The sequence below is a fragment of the Mastigoproctus giganteus genome, chromosome 7, assembly GCF_048544385.1.
Source record: "Mastigoproctus giganteus isolate SK-2022 chromosome 7, ASM4854438v1, whole genome shotgun sequence".
NCBI lineage: Eukaryota > Metazoa > Arthropoda > Arachnida > Uropygi > Thelyphonidae > Mastigoproctus > Mastigoproctus giganteus.
The window spans coordinates 178764240-178782472 of NC_143581.1; the positions used below are offsets into that span (position 1 = coordinate 178764240).

General features: G+C 36.1%; 1 protein-coding gene across 1 annotated transcript in view; it reads left to right on the forward strand.

Annotated features, from left to right (window-relative positions):
* LOC150083360 (semaphorin-2A-like) overlaps positions 1 to 18233 on the forward strand; it is a 644133-nt gene that overhangs the window by 603506 nt on the left and 22394 nt on the right. The window contains exon 15 of the mRNA XM_090377991.1: positions 12026 to 12307. Within this exon, the coding sequence (XP_090234117.1) occupies positions 12026 to 12307 (282 nt within the window). The remainder of the gene's footprint in view (positions 1 to 12025; positions 12308 to 18233) is intronic.

Here is an 18233-nt window from a genome sequence, read left to right on the forward strand (position 1 = left end):
TCCTTGAAACTAACTTTATGGACCATTAGGGAGATGATGTGTTTTCGACATAGGAAAATGGACAGATTGAAATAGGAAAATTCAAACCACATATGCTCAAATTAACCACTAGGGCTCCTTCAACTTAATGTTCTTACTAAAGATGTGTTGGAAGAATGAAAAGAACTATGTTCGAGCTTCTTGATTTAACAAAGCTGTTATTAAAACAGTTTAGGCTTAGTAATTTGTATGAATACTGTCAGTTGTTAATGCTTGATACATAATGTTAGCTACAGTAGTACTGATGAACTAATTATACCACTTCAATGACATTTTTAATTTAAAAATTATTCATTTTAAAATTTAAAAAATACACTTCTTCCCTTCCCTTTTCAAGAAATGTTGTAGAAAACAGAATTTTGACAATGTGCCCACCATCTACTTAACTGAAAAACTTGATGACAATGTACAAGTCATTTTCATGTCAACAACAAATGCATCTCCATGATCTATCAGTTGCAACTGATATAACACGGAGTGAAAGTGACATTCAAAGCCTATTTTGTGTGGTGGATTATATGACAGCTAATCACTGAGACAGATGGAGAGGACCAGCTCACTTCTGGAGGGGAATTCACTTGGAATGTGGTGAATGGTATGTGGCAGAAGTGCATCCTCAGTGTTCACTGTCCCTGAAATTCAGTATAGATTGTAGAATTGACAAAGTAGATAAAAGTAATGTGGTGAAGATACTAAGGCTGACCTAACAAGGATTTGATTGTTTTGGAGTAATAAAGGATAAGAGTAATGGAGGAAGACAAAACCAGCCAGCATCACAAGTAAAGCAACTCATGACAAAAGAATGGCCATTCTCATTTAAGGTAATCTACATATGGAACAGCAAAGTTCAATTAAGGATTAAGTAGTCTTTTACACTGCTGTATCAAGAGAAGCAGCAGAAATATCTGTTCAAACTTCTATTCTTGGCTTAAAACATGAAAATTTGGTATGACTAATACAGTGTGTAAATAATAAATGTTTATGTATATAGCATAGTACATATGTATATAATTTTTAATGCTTTCCTGTTTTAATATTGATTGGTTCAATTTTTGTTTTTAAAAAAGTAAAGTAAAGTGCAGCCATTATCAACCCACTGCAGGATGGAAGCCTCCTCAACAATTCACGTTGAGGGAAATGGACCATAATCTGCCACGCTGGTCCAGTGCGGGTTGGCAAATCGACCGTATTCAGCAGTCAGGGGCTTGAACCCCGGTCTACTCAAAGAGCGTGTGCTACTGCACTCCCGCTCCTGCCCACTCGGCTACGGAGGCCTTTTTTTTAATGAGTATTTAACTGAAACTTAAATACTCATTAAAAACAAAAATTGGAGAGTCCAAAAATTTGCCTTGGGAATGCATCCCCCCCTTTATAGATGGTTTTCGGTCATTTTAGGTAACTTGCTACAGTAGCTTTAGACATTTGTAAGGGTGGTCAACTGCAGATCACATACAGGTACCTGTAATCCAAGTATAATTAGTTCTGCTATAACCTGCATTTTAGAAACATGAATTTGCTCAAATGCAGCTGACATATTAGGGAACATAGCAATTGTCGAGTTGGCTCATGCACGATTTCATCTGCAAGTAACACCAGGTGAACACAAAACCCTGCACCAAGCTGAATGTAGCAACCTGCACAGCAATACATACAAGTTTATGAAGCTTTAAAAAATGTCAAATGTGTATAGAGATATATTTCACATTTACTGTAGTTGTAGTAGTCGGAGACACACCATTGTCATTCGCTGTATTTACAAGATAACAGGTGATATTGCAGGCCGACTCATGTTTTCAGGAGCACATTTCTGGAAGTCACTACCATAAAACAATAAAAAATAATTTGCAATTCTAATTATAAACAGGTGATAAACTCAATCTTATTGCATCTGCAATAATACCGATATCTGGAATTGTGTGGGATTTTACATTATGGTGAAATGTGTTTCCAATTCCATGATCTCTTCATTCCTATTTTTTAAGCTTCATAAACTTGCTACTCCATACCTCACTTGTGCAAGCATGTTCATTGTTTTTGATTGCTAATCTTTTTTACTGTTTTAAATTTTACAATCCAAAAAAAAAAAAAAAAAAAATGTCAGTGAACAAAAATATCAATTAGTATGCATATGTTACAGTATTAATTAAGCTTTGTACCTTAGCGTACACAGTCTCTGACCAATACAAGGTATCTTGTCAAGTTAAAGTGCTACATTTACTGTAGTAAATGTAGCACTTTACAGTAAATATTACATTTACTGTAATATTTATTTATTTATTAGAAATTTAAAATGTTTAAATCTGAGTTAGCAATTTTATTGGGTTTCTAACTTTTTTTTTTTTTTTCAGTGCTCTGCCCCTATCCCTATTTTCCCCATAAGCCCTGTTGTTTTTAATGCTCGAAATACCATAATGCGTAGATTTTTAGGAACATGTAATTCGTTAAAGCAGAACTGACTGTAATCATGAAAGTTAAAAAGTACAACAGCATGTTGTTATAGGCAACAGAAAAGATTCTGATTTTTTTTTTTTTTTTTTTAGTTAGTTGTTGGCGCATCGGCTTCTGTGGCCATAATGCACCTCCCAAGGTTTTTGCAGTACTCTGATCCAAGCCTGAGGCAGGATTTGAACCCACGACCTTTAGGTTGCCAGGCAGGCACTTTACCCACCCAGCTAGCCCTGTCGGCATTCTGATATGTGTGTCAAAATAATTGTAATTAGTTAGTGAATTTCTGTGGTCTACATGTGTTAATATAAAAAAGGTTAAATTTTATAACTTATTATTAGTACTAACAAATGATGCAAGGAAGCAAGCTTATACAGCATCAGCCAAAAAAAATCCCCCACTACCCATCTTATCTCTACATCCCATCTAATAACATGTCTAATTCTTCCTTAAATTTATTAAAACTACCCCTTTCCACTACACCAAAGGGTAGTTTGTTCCAATAATCAATCACTCAGGTGGAAAGCAAATTTTCACACATCAATCCTGTAGCCACCCTTTTTTCAGTTTAAGTAGATGTCCCCTTCTATGCACTGTCTAAGAAAGGGTTAGAATACTCTCATTAAGTTTACTCAATTCATTTAAAGCTTTAAATGGCAGGTTGTTCAGGTCTCCTCAAACCAAAGTCTTTTTTGGTAAGAGTATCCCTTTACATTCTTGGCTAATCTGATTGCTCTTCTCTGCACCTGATCCAAGAGATCCACATCTTTTTTTAAAATGAAGCCTCCAAACCTGTGTGCAATGCTTAAGATGTGGCCTAACTATTGCCTTGTACAATGGGATAATCAACTCCTTGTTCCTATTGACAGAACCCAGTAGCTGTTCTGGCAGCCTGCCTGCACTGCTCAGAGAACTTCATGTCAGACTGCACAATTACTCCCAAGTCTCTTTCATTCTCCTGAGTGTGGTACCACCCAATTGGTATGTTATTTTGGGATTACTGTTGTCCATATGGTGGAGTACCTTGCATTTACCAGTGTTAAACCTCAACTGCCACTTCTCAAACTATCTGCCTCATTTATCTAGACCTTGCTGCAGTAGTATGCCTCGATTCCTGTCATTAACTACCCTGCTAACTTTTGATCATTTGAAAACTTAGAATAATAAGTTTAATATGTCATCAATATCATTAATAAATACTGTAAATAGTATGAGGGACTCCACTGGTAATAGTACCCATTTATAACCACCCTCTTCTTCTGCCCCTCAACCATCCCTTTATCCATAGAAGTAACTTGCCCCTAATGCTACACTGCTCCAATTTGTATTGTAATCTTTCATGTGAAATAGTGTCAAAAGCTTAACTGAAATCTTTATCATATCAAAATTATTATTTTCATCCAGTTCCTAATCAAATTGGTCAGACAGTATCCCTCTTAACAAACCCATGTTGTGATTTCACTGTAATTCCATTCCTATTAAGATGATCCTGCAATACTTCTGTAACCTCTGATCCCATTATTTTTGCTTAAACAAAAGTCAAGCTTGTAGGTCTATAATTTCTCACATTGTCCATTGATCCCCCCCCCCCTCTGCAAATAGTAGACACATTTGCACACTCCAAGAATACTCTCATAATGATGGCCAAGGGTTTGCTTGCCTCTTTTGCTGCTGCCTTTAATATAACTGGATAGATTCCATCAGCCCCAGGTGTTCTTCTGGTGTTTCCATCCCTAAGAAATTTTTCAAGTGAATGTAGATGCAAAATCTTTATTTAGTTTGTCAGCAACCAGAACAGGATCATCAATAGGTTATGCCATTCGTATCTAGTGGACCAATGTTGTTCATTCTTTCCTCCTAGTTTTAACATAAACAAAGAGCTGTTTGCTACTTTTCTTTGTATTCTTAGCCAAAGACCTCTCGTAATCTGCTTTATCTTGCCTAACCCCCTTAGTGAACTGATTGATGATTGGTTTGTACTTGCTGTAGGATTCCATGTTCCCTGATAATTTATATATAATCATTCCACACATTTTTCTTCTCTGCCACCTATTTAGGTCTAAACCTTGATCTGTATCTCTTAATTGGTATAAAAAGCTCAGTAGCTTCTATGATTATGTCCCTGAATGCCTCCCATGTGAATTTGCAGGGAATAAGTGAAGCCTTCCATTGTTAGAGGACTACAAATACAAATACTACCACTCAAGTAAAGAACAAAGTTCTGCAAAGCACTCAGGTAGAGAGGATTTTTTTTTTTATGTCAAGCAGATTCACCAAGAATGATATAACACCTATATTAAGACTTTTAATGGCTATTGCAACATTAAGGTTTTACAGAATGGGTTGGTTATGAATTAGAAACTCGGTTAAGCTTTAAATTGCTATAGATCTTACTTTGCAGACTTTTGCCAAAAGTGTTTTTAATAATAAGACTATCTTTGCATATAAATTTTTCTGAGCAATACAGGGATGACTCCTCTGGTTGATCTAATATGATATCTATGTTTGCAGTTTCTTAATATAAACTTTATATTATTTATCATTATACCATGTCAAGTTATTTAAGATTAGGATTGAAGGTACACAGCTTAGAATTTCATTCGTATTTAATTTCAAGAATTATTTTTCAGACCTGTGTACCAAAAGTTGGAAGGTCTTAGCAGGATAATTTTGAGGTTTTCACTGTGACTACTCAGCTAATTAGTTTAGGTGAGAGTAAAGAGAACTGTGCAGTTAAAATGGATATAGAGGAAAGGGGTTATTTAAATACTATTAAATTCAAATTAAAAATTGAAGACAACATGCTCTTGAAAGTAGAAGATATTAATCACTACAGCTCAATGCAAAAAAATTTAAAAAAATTCAGTAAGGTTCATGATTTTAATTCAAGCTACCCTAGTAAAAGGGTAGCTATGTTAATCAAAACATTAACATAGAAATCACAACAGGCTTTGTAATGAAGAATACTTAAGAGTGGAATTAGAAAACATAGGGCATATGCAATAGAAAAGAGTCAACTAGCCAGCCAATCTGTAGAGCAGAAATTGACATAATAAACATTGTGTGTGTGATATTTGTTGGAGTGTTAAAGGAACTGTCAAAGTCTCTGATGGTTCATGCAAACCCATCCTGACACTGTCTGATTCAGAGATTTTACATGCTATACCACACTACTTTACTTGCAACAGAAGAGAGCAAGATCTCAGTTAAAGCAGTTACAGATTACACCATCTTAAACAGAATCATTACTAGAAATGAAAAGTGGTGTTTCTTGCTTAACAAGCAAACACATTCACAGATGGATCAAAGAGCACCATGTTTCTGGAAACCTATGTTACAAAGGGAATTTTACATTTTACTCATTCCTTGGAAGTAGTCTTAAAGCACTGTATTGGAGATTTGGCTAAGGTAAAGAAAGCCAACACGAGAACGATGAGAAACGTCGGATAACTTATCGCAGAAAATTAGTTTCCCGACACCGGACTCTAGCGCTGCTTGCTCAGTAAACAGACGGTAGGTGTTATCGGTCTGGAGCTGAAATCGAGAAGGATGTATTGATTGACAGGTAGGCATGGCAAACAATGAAATGATTAGTGGTGGGCGCGACAGAGGACGAGCTACTGTGTAGTCATTGGTTGGCATTATAATGTATATTTATGAGTAAAGAACGGTGCATAATAGTTTTGTAATAAACGGTAAACAGGTAATAGTAGCGATGAATCTTTTAAAGATGAAAGAAATTTGTAAGGAAAATAAAACGTTGGTTGATTTTTTGATGAAAACTAAATTAATAAAAGTTTCGTTCTGTTCATTTTTATGTTATTCATTATGTTTTTTGGAGTTCATGAGTGTTTTTACTATACTGTTGATTTAGGTTACAAAAAAAGGAAAAGGTTTCTTTATTTTTCGTTATATTTAGTGACCTAGCCTTAAACGTTAGGTTAGGAAAGAAATAATATAAGAAAAGAAAGAGAGATTCTATATATATAGTGAATAGCTGTTGAGGTGGTGTTGATTCACGTTATGATACGTGTGTATCCGCACAAATGTCTTTAAAAATAAAAGTACAGTGATAAAAAAATAATATTTTGTTAATAAACAATTTATGTGCTAGTCCACATGATTGTAAAGAAAAAAGGTTAGATTACCCCAGTGGTTTTCAATCTTTTTTTAATAACGGCACCCCTACTCAATCTACTGAATACTCAATTTTCTGTCTGTTAGATCTGATTCTCTCTCTCTCTCTCTCTATATATATATATATATTAAAATATGTTATATGATAGTTATTACAATATAATTATAAAAATTACATTTCATAATACAAATTATATATATACAGTATATAATAATTTTATTCTTTATATAGAGGTACTAAATAAACATCAATTATAGATCACCACGAAATTAAAAAGATACTGTACACCTTTTTATAATGAAATAAACATAAATTTTAAAAAATAATAAGCTTAAGTAACTTAAACCCAAATTACGTGGCACCCCGGTTGAAAACCACTGGGTTACCCCCTCCACTTTGGGAGGGGTTCAAGCTCCCATGGGATTCAAGTGGAGGTAACCTGACCTTTTTTCACCATTATGGAAAGCGTTCATTAGGGCAAATTACCATTAGTGCTTCTAAAATGATACTAACCCGATGTTACTGTTGTGTTGTGTTCGCGCACCAGTCAGCACATCGTTTGCCACGCCTACCTATCAATCAATATATAATTCTCAAATTTGCTCCAAACCGATAACACCTACCGTCTATTTACCGAGCGAGCAGTGCTACAGTGCCGTATCAGGAAACTAATTTTCCGCGTAAGTTATCCGACGTTTCTAGTCATTCTCGTGTTAGCTTTCTTTACCTTTGCCGGAGATTTTTGTAAAAGAATAAGAGAAGTTTACCTCAATACGATACATAGAGCGCTTCCGTATGGTACTCTCCTGAAATTAAAAAATCGAAAAACTTACATTACAGTAAGAAATAATTAACAATAATAAAAAATAAAATTAACACAATTAAAAATTAATTTAACGAAAAAAATTGCAATTTCGTTAAATTAATTTTTGACTTAATTTTTAATTGTGTTCATTTGATTTTTTATTATTGTTAATTTTTTTTTTACTGTAATGTAAGATTTTCGATTTTTTAAATTTTTTAATAGTTTTCGTTTTAATTTCTGGAGAGTATCATACGGAAGTGTTCTATGTATAATATTGAGGTAAACGTCTCTTATTCTTTTACAAATATTGATATCAATGTAGAACGTATTGAGCATTATAGCTCTGGTTCATACTATCAAATTGGAGATTTTTTATATAATTAAATAAAAAGAGAGAGAGAATCCGAAGAGCCATACCTCAGGTGGGGGGGGTGGAGAGTTTTTTAAGGAACGGAATAGAGTGGGAAGGTGTTTTATTAAAAAATATACATATTTTGAAATATTATTTATTGATACTGAAAAAAATCCAATTAGGTACGCATTAGCATTAGCAAAGTCACGTGATGCAAGATATCAAGCTTATATAGCATCAGCCAAAAAAAAAAACCCTTATTTCACCCATCCACTCACTCCTAATGTTTATCAAGTTCTGCCTTGAATCTATTTAAGCTATCAACTTCTACAACGACAGATGGAAGTTTGTTCCAGCAATCAACCACCCGCTGGCTAAAGGCAAACTTCCACACATCTATCCTACAACCGTCTTTCCTCAATTTGAATTTATGTCCTCTCAGGTGATTATTCCGAGCAAGAGGAAGAATCCCATCCGCATTTGAGCATGCTCAAACCATTCAAGGCTTTATACACCTCAATCAGATCACCTCGCAGGTGCCTAGTCTCCAGACACTGTAATTTGCAAAACTTAACCCTTTCTTCGTAAGAGCAACCCTTTGTTCCATTCACTAATCGTGTTGCCCTTCTCTGTAGTCGTTCCAACAGCTCTACATCCTTCTTAAAATGAGGCCTCCAGACCTGTATACAGTACTCAAGGTGTGGCCTGACCATTGCTTTATACAAAGGGATGGTGATAGATAAGTTGAAAATGCAAGACCAAATTAATGTGACTTTTACTGCTGAACTTAGCATTAGTAGAGGCATTTGATGCAAGAAAGCAAGCTTATGCAGCATCAGCAAAAAAAAAAAAAAAAAACCACTTCACCCCTCTGTTAGTTCGAAATACCTGTCCAGCTGAGCCTTAAACTTATTTAGGCTATCAACTTCCACAACAAGGGATGGAAGTCTGTTCCACCAACCAACCACCCGCTGGCTAAAGGCAAATTTCCACACTTCTATCCTACATCTGTCTTTCCTCAATTTGAATTTATGCCCTCTCAGGTGATTATTCTGAGCAAGAGGAAGAATCCCATCAGCACTGAGCATGCTCAAACCATTCAAGGTTTTATACACCTCTATCAGATCACCTTGCTGGTGCCTAGTCTCCAGACACTGTAATTTGCAAAACTTAAACCTTTCTTCGTAAGAGCACCCCTTTGTTCCATTCACTAATCTTGTTGCCCTTCTCTGTGCTCGTTCCAGCAGCTCTACATCCTTCTTGAAATGAGGCCTCCAGACCCGTATACAGTACTCTAGGTGTGGCCTGACCATTGCCTTATACAAGGGAATTATCACCTCCTTATCCCTGCTAGAAAAATTCCTATATATCATTGACAATACACCATGAGCTACTCTTGCAGCCCGTCTGCACTGCTCAGAGAACTTCATATCTGCCTGCACAACCACCCCCAGGTCCCTTTCATTCTCTACCACTGTCAGTGTAGTACCACAGAGTTGATACGTTGCTCTGGGGTTGCTGTTTCCCCATATGTAGTACTTTTACATTTGTCAATGTTAAACTTCATTTGCCACCTCTCAGCCCATCTGCTCAACCTTTGGAGCAGCATAGTGTCAGTAGTGTCCTTGACAACCCTGCCAACCTTCGTATCGTCTGCAAACTTGGATATTAAGCTTGATATACCATCATCGATATCATTTATAAATACAGAAAACAATAATGGACCCAACACTGAACCCTGAAGGACTCTACTAATAACATTAGTCCACGATGAGCAGTGTCCATTGATTACCACTCTCTGTCTTCTCCCCCTCAACCTTATAGCAGCAGTTTGCCTCCAATGCCACACTGCTCCAATTTGTGCAGCAGTCTTCCATGTGCAACAGTATCAAAAGCGTTTCTAAGATCCAAGTATATAATATCAAAGTTATTCCCTGCATCCAGTTCTTTTGTGACTGCATCATAGTATCCAATCAAATTTGTCAGGCAAGACTTCCCCTTAACAAAACTATGCACTGTCCAAGCTATAACTGAAGTCTTGTCTAGATGATCCTGCAGTGCTTCTTTAACCAGTGCCTCCATTAATTTTCCTCTTCAGCGAATCTCTCAACATCAGGCGAGTATGCCGTAATTTTCATCTTTAAACATGCTGAGAGACTCACATTGTTCAGATGGTTTCTTGATTTATTTTTAATATAGTTCATGATTGAAAATATTTGCCCACAGAAATACGTCGAACCAAAAACTGAGAGAAGTCCAAACAAATATTTTCAAATTTGTATACGTGTATACGTCATCAGCAAAATGCAAGATGACTTACGCTTGGGGAATAGCAATCCCAAAATAACTTATACACTTGGTGGGATTGAATTAAAAACAGTAGAGGAAGAAAAGGATTTGGGAGGTATGATATAGGTAGATTTGAAGTTCTCTGAGGAGTGTAAACAGGCAGCCAGTAACGCACATAGTTATCAATGAGTTATCAAACAATAGCCTCTAGAGATCATAATCCCATAGGCAATTATGAAACCACACTTGGTATAATATGTTCAAGTATAGCGACCTCATCTTAAAGGACACTGAGCTTGCAAGGGTCCAAAGTTGAGTAACTCTCATAGTGAAAATCAGCAAAAGGGCAATGCACAAGGAAAGACTTCAATTATGTGGAGCTACAGCCTTAGCAACCAGGCACAATTGAGGGAATGTGATTGAGGTTTATTTATAAGGCTCTGAGAGAGGGTTAGTAAAATGAATGAAGGCAAAATTTTCAGTGTTACATAAAGAATTCCAGAACTAGGGGCCAAAAATCCAAATTACAGAGGAAGAGGTTTAGACTAGATTTGTAGGAAGTTTTCTTTTAGTCGGCAAATTGTTGAGGCTGACAGTTTGAAAAAAATCAAAAATCAACTGGATAGTTACCGATGTGAGGAGAGAAGCATATAATTTATCTATTTTCTTGTGTACTTTTAATGCAGCAAAAGCCTGTGGCTTTCTCATACTATATGGCTAATACTGGGGCGTGGGGTTAGAGTTATGGGGGATTGGGACTGGCTTCTGCTTCATGACAGCACACCACTTCATCTCTAGCCATCATACTCTCCCGACCTATCGTTACTAGACTTTCACCTCTTCAAATGAATTAAGGCTGAATGAATGAATTAAGATTTTCAAGGGATACAAATGTCCTATGCTCAATTTCCACAAAGACTTCTAGGAGATGAAATGACCAACATTAGTAAAATGCGTAGAAGCAGAAAGGGAGATGGGGGTATTTTGAAGAAAACATTGTATAAATTCACATTATATTCTGGCATACAGGTTGACTTAGCATATAAGTCAACTTCTACTTTACAATAAAATCTGCAATGTCTACTTTTTAATTCAATTGTTTGCTCTTTCTTGTAAACATTTACATTGTGATATTTTATTATGCTGTACAGTAAACTATAAAGAAAGCAGTAAGCGTACATTACTCCCATATGTAGAAGTTCACAAAACCTACAGGCATAGGTGACAATATGACATTGCTCTTATTGATACTTTGTGCAAGGGAGGCTTTATGTAACCAAGCTCTTCTGTGTTGCCGATTTAGTACTGTACATTTACAACTCCAAAAGTAAAGCTAAAAACATAACACCTACTGATGAAGGTGAACAAATTCTTGGGTTTTAAAAGGTGAGAACAGTGCAATTTGTGGAAAAATATATATTCAATAAATTTTAATACATTCATGTCTTTCTAATTCTAAGCACATGCTTTTATTCAAGCTTAGGATTTTATACCTGGTGCAAAAGTCAATCTTAAAATTTTAGATGATTTTTTAGTGCATCAAAGTTCAATTTATACACAAGGATATACAGTACTTAAACCAGGTACAGTTACAAATCATCATCGTAACTTTTTGAACTACCTTGTATGTCAACCACATATTGATATCATAAAAATACCTGAATTTAATTAAATAAAAATGTATACATAAAAATGATGTACCAAAATTAATTCAGTACTCTTCTGGATGAACACATTTTGCTCCTTAATTTCAGCAAAATCTGTTCAACCAGAAGATTACCATTACATATACAGTATATTTCTGTATATGGACAAATGTCCAAAAAACTGTTTTTTTTTTAATATGAACATAAAATTACTTAAATCTATAATTCAATGTCATACAGTTAATGAATAATTTCATGTAATATACCAATGTTTTTATAAAAGTTTATAATTTCCAAATTTCATCTTTTAGGTGTAAAAAATAAACCCCTTCATGTTTTCTGGGGCCAAAGTGTACATCTTGCTTGCTCAATTCACTTACCACAAGCAGAAGGAATGGAAAGTGGATTAATGCATTGGTATCGCTACAGTAGAGAGAAGGGCAAATACGAAGTGACACAACGTAAAGACAAATATATTTATACTGCTGATCATGGATTAGTGATAATGTCAGTGACAGAAAGGGACAGTGGCCGTTATGACTGCAAGCTAGGACCAAGCACATTATGTAGCTACAACATTACTGTAGATACAAGTATGTATTTCTTTCTTTCTTTCTTTCTTTCTCTAATTGTTCTCACAAATTGTTCTTAGCAAAAATTGCCAAGAAATTATAATCAGCATATGCATAACCTCTAATGAACCATCAGACCCCTTTATAAGGATGTGGTCTGATGGTTAATATCAAGTATTCCAGTGAAGAGAGAAACTGTTTTTAGAAAGCTTTGGATGTTTTAACAAGTATTTTTAGAACTTTTTTTTTTATGAAACCACCAAACACAAAAGGTATTAGAACCTGTACATATACATTAGACTTGAATTTCTGTAGATTGTAATTTTCATAACCTGCACGTGAAGGGATATTGTTCCAGAAAATGCAAGTTGAAGGGATAAATGAGGAAGAAGAAAAGTTGATTCTGTGAGTTTGAAGTTGGACAGCAAATAGATGCTTGCTAGTTGTAGCACATGTTTGGACTGGTTTGGAAGAGAGGGGAATTATAGAAGCCAATTGAGAAGAACAATAGCCACTGAAGTATCTATAAAAAAGGAGCCTGCAGCAGAAATATCTATGACAGAGAAAAAATTCAAGTGAATATTCAAGAAGTTAAAGCTGTTTGTTCAGGGCAAGGTTTCTCAAACTGGAAGGTAGAAGGCAATTTGCTGTCACCAGCAAAACTATGCATGGGATTTCCAGTTAAATGGAAGAAGGTCGTTAATATACCAGAGGAAAAGAGTAGGAAAAAAGAACTGGAGCATGAAGAACAGAGAAGTTAGAAGACAGAGAGCCAATTACCATCATAAACAGTGAGCAAACTGGATAACCAATTATAAAAAACAGTGCACAAGATGGAAGCTTATTTAGAAGACCTTTATGCCAAATGCAATCAAAAGGCCTTTGAAATGTCAAGAGCTGCTTGAGTTTCACCAGACTTTTCCACCGAATTTGTTCCTAGTTGTGTAACATAAACCAGTAGATTAACACTGATGGATTTCCCATTACTTTAAAAAGAGTAGAAGTAAGTGCAATGGGACTATAATTGGATTGGAGGGATTAGTCATCCTTTTTAGGAACTGGTTAGATGTGAGAAAATTTCTGAGCAGAAGGAAAAACACCAGTGAAATAAGTAAGTGTATATACAAGGTGTCTCAAAAATATTGGTACAAGCGTTTAGGGGAGGTAGGTAACATCTAAAAGAATGTGAATCGCATAGAAACCCATAACCGGAAACATCACGGGAAAGTAGTACAGAGGCACAAGAAGCAGAAATGACACAAGACAGTAATTAGTGGCAAACATTTATTTGACATAATATTAACAATGGAGTATGAGATGGATGCATTTCATAATGTTACAACAGATGCTCGAAGGTTCCACCATGAGACGCGATGCATGCGTGACACAGACGCAGCATGGATTGGCGGACACGGTCGAACACACCTGGAGTTTCTTTGACAATAGCAGCAGCACAGACTAGTCTCGCCACGAGATCCATTTCCGTCTCCACAGGCGATTCATACACGATAGATTTGAGGGCCCCACAGAAAGAAATCAAGGCTCGATAAATCAGGTGAGCATGGGGGCCAGGCAACGAGTCCTCCACGGCCAATCCATCAACGCCCAAAACGCCTGTTCAAATTGTCACGAACACATCTTCCATAATGGGCAGGCGCCTCGTCATGTTGAAACCAAATGTTACGTTTCACATTTGCTGGAACATCGTCAAGTAACCCTGGTAGAACTTGTTCAAGAAAGATCCGATATTTAGCGGAGTTCATGCGGGATGGTAACAGGTATGGGCCGACTAAGCAGTCACCGACCATACCTGCCCACACATTTATTGCGAAGCGATGTTGTGCCGCATGGGGGCCCTCCGCTAATCCATACACTAGGTGCATGTCTGCCAGCTCACAATTCGTATATCGATGCATGCTCTTCATGCAGCGACTACTGCTTGAATGAGTAAATGAGAAATTTTCCCTCTTGCGAACTGATGAACAGCGCCATGAACCGACTTACGGTGACATTTCCGGTTATGGGTTCCTATGCGATTCACATTCCTTTAGATGTTACCTACCTCCCATAAACGTTTGTACCAATATTTTTGAGACACCCTGTACGTGCAACTACAGTATAAACATGTTATCCAACCATTAAGGGCTATTTTATGAGTGTTTCCAGTCAATGGAAGATCATTAATATACCAGAGGGGAAACAGTAGGAAATAAGAACTGAAGTATGGAGAACAGAGAGCCATGATTACTTTTAAATACATAAGAAATGTACAGTTTTTTGAGTAAGGTTAACTTAAAAATAACAGTTTCTAATTGTATTTGCAAATTTCTTGTGCCAGATCACCATTTAAGGCTAGAAGTTTAGTATAGTAAGCTTCTTTTTTTTTTTTTTGTAATTAAAAGTACAAGTAGAAAAGTTTTCTTTCTCAATTTCTGAAATTGTATATCCTTGAGAATTTTTAACAGACTTTGGATAGAGATTGGAGGTAATCACTACTATGACTGTGATATTTAAGATAATTCTTTTTATTTTGATTCAGAACTAAGTAAGCTACAATTTATACACCACTTTCAGAAAATGGCAGTCACATTTTCATAAAATATCTGAGTCGGCTATCATAAGGATACTATATTCTTCTGACAACTGACTGAATTTATTGATCTACACTTTATTAGATAAATAAATAAATAAATATAGAGTATAATAAAATCAGTGAAAACAGAGTGATATTCATGTGGACCTCAATTTAACAAAGGAAAAAATTTGACTGGCACCAGAGTGTGCTTGTGAGATGTCAGGTGCCAGCAAGCATCTCATTCTGTTTATGGATATGCCCGCCATTATAACATGAAGTGCTTGTCTTTGCCCTATTTCTTTATTATAACTTCACTTACAGTGTATCATCGTGGTTCCTAATAAAACTGGTCAAAAGAGAAAGCACATGCATCTCTGAATATTGTGCAGAAATTAAAGCTATTAGAGAAGTTAGACTCTCGTTTGACTGTTTCCTATCAATGAGGTATGCAGCATATATAACAAACTGTGGTAGATGTTTTAAGGAATCTGACTGAAGATTCACTACTACCTCAACTCCAGGTTCTTAGCCCCAGCTCTTAAGCTCTGAATTAAGTTTTTCCAAACAATGCTATACAGTCACAGTAATTTATCTTATTCAAACTGTGTACCATGAATCTACCAATAAAGTAAATGAAAACTTTTTTTTTATTGTTTGATTTTATTTCAATGTATCTAATATGTATGTATACAGAGTAACTGTTTAAATTGTCAATGATCTGGGATACAAATGGTCTAGAGAAAAAAAATACTTTTGATTTAATGGACATTCAGCAATAAGACACTCCTTCCCCCTTTTAGTCCATTTTACTATACTCCTTTATAAACTTGAAAAACAACATAGTATAAACATGCGACCAGTGCTGTTTGTAATAAGGTGAAAGGAAAAAATTATAGAAAATAACAAGCAAAGCAACAGAAGAAGAAGAAAATGCAATAAGGGAATAAAATCATTCATCCCATTCTGGGGACACAGGATGGCATATACTGGGATCCATCATGTGTGCCATTCTTTCCTTTTGCCATCATGATCCACATTGTTATACCTTGGCATGTGTTTGTAAGAACATAGGTTTAATGCTTGCATAGGACAAGCATTAAGACCCTGCATGATTTTGGCAATGCTGTGATGTCTATCTACCGCATCCATATAGCTGAAACTCCCAATACTTTTCAACAAAAGTATTTTCTTTGATTTCTTGAAAATTCCAGAAATCTCTATTAATTATCACACAAACAGGAAAAATGCAAAATCAAGTCAAGCCTATTTTTGAAAATTATATGCACGTGCCTAAAAACAATAATTAAAAATTAGTCTCATCTCAAATATAAACAATTTTGAATTATTTCTTGCTGATTTTGAAGGTTATAAATGGAGTAACGTTTTACCCCATTTAATCAAGGTTATGGGTTATAATGTTTCCCACACAGCTTGTTCTATCATTTACTGAAAATATAAAGTTAATACTAACCCAACAAAAATTACAGTAAAATAGTATCAGTATGCAAAAGGAAATTCACTTACAAAGGGTACTAGGAAAGTTTTGCAATACAGCTTTGTTTATTTAATTTTTTCAAAGTAATTTCCTCTACATTCAATACACCTCTCCATCCTCCGAAACCAATCTTTAAACCAGTTCTGCCAAGTTTCACTAGGGAGTAAAGCACACTCGTTGTCCCATGCCCGTAGAAGGTCCTCATCACTGGAAAACCGCCTCCCTTTTAGCTTCATTTTCACATGCGGGAACAGTGCAAAAAGTCGCAGGGAGCAAGGTCTGGACTGTAGGGAGGGTGCTCGAGAAGTTTCAGTCCTGTTGTGGTCAAATATTCGGTGCAGGCTTTGGCGCGGTGAGCTGGAGCATTTTCGTGATGGAGGTACCAGGTGTCCATTCTTGACTTTGGCCGCAGGTTCTTCATAGATCCAATGACTTTCGGCAGGCATTGTTCAGTATACCACTTAGCTGTGACTGTCTTCTGCGTGTCCAAAACGACACGTTCCACAATTCCACTCGATTTGAAAAATACAGCTATCATTTTCTTCTTTACAGATCGGGATTTTCTGACAATTACGGGTGTGTCGTCATCATCAAAGACCCAAACTTTGTTTTGAGCCTTGGTCGGCAGATCGTAATAGTACAGCCAAGTGTCGTCACCTGTCACGATGTTGTTCACATACCGAGATTGTCCCTTATCAAACTTTTTTAACATCTCCCGGCACCAAGTCACACGTCGTGTCATCTGCTCTTCAGTCAGTTGATGCGGCACCCAGAGAGAACAAAGTTTCTTCACGTGCAAATGATCTTGCAGAATCGAACGAATTGCTGGTGCATTTAGGCCCAAAGTATCCTCTATCTGTTGGTAGGTCACTCGCCTGTTTTCGTCAAGCATTTTCCTCACAGCAGTAACGTTTTCCTCTGTAACTGATGTTCGTGGCCTTCCCGGCCTCTCAGAATCCTCCAGAGTGAAATTTCCCCTTTGGAATTCTCTATACCACCTGAATATCGTTGTACGATGTGGACAATCATCATCTAGTGCAAGAGTCATTTCTTCTAAGCACTGGTCTATGGTTAAACCACGCACGAAATTATACCGCAAAACTGTCCTTATCTGATTTCGTGACCACGATGCCATCGCAAGCACTTTACACTCTCACCACTAATGAATAACTGAGCCCATCGACTTGGCGCGGCGGCTACTATGCACGTATGAACATGTCTCAACATGCTGCAACAAGCAGCTTCTTGTGATTCTTTGTTGCGTCATTTTGCAAAACTTTCCTAGTACCCTTTGTATATTATGAATGTTATCATAATTTGGTCATGCTACTTGACCAAATTATGATATTAAAGTATACTTAACTTAATATTAAGGGTAGTTGCATAATTTAACTTAGCACTTAAAAATATAGTAACCACAGGTTAGGAGTAGCTTCAATGTTTTTATTGCTAATAATACGAATTTCCTAGTTCCCTAAGTTTTTTTTTGTTCATAAATAAAAAAAATAAAACACCTGTTCAAATGGAGAAGTTGTTATTAATTTGTACAGGGTGTCCCATAATAAGCCCGCTTCAATACAAATTGATTATTTGACAAAAGACTGAAAAGCAATGGAAGGAAAAGTTTTAAAAATCATGCTTTTCCAATTTTAAGTGTTGGAATTTCTTACTTAGGATGAGCCATTATGCTCCTACCTTCTTGGTGTATCTGTTAAAAGATGCTGGCAATGATGCCACTTTAATGTAACAGTAAATTATGCATTTTGTGGAACTAGTGCACAAAAAACGTTTAAGCTTAGCAAACAGTGTCAACTGTTTGCTAAGCTTAAACGTTTTTTGTGCACAATCAACAAGTTATACATGCATATAGTATACCA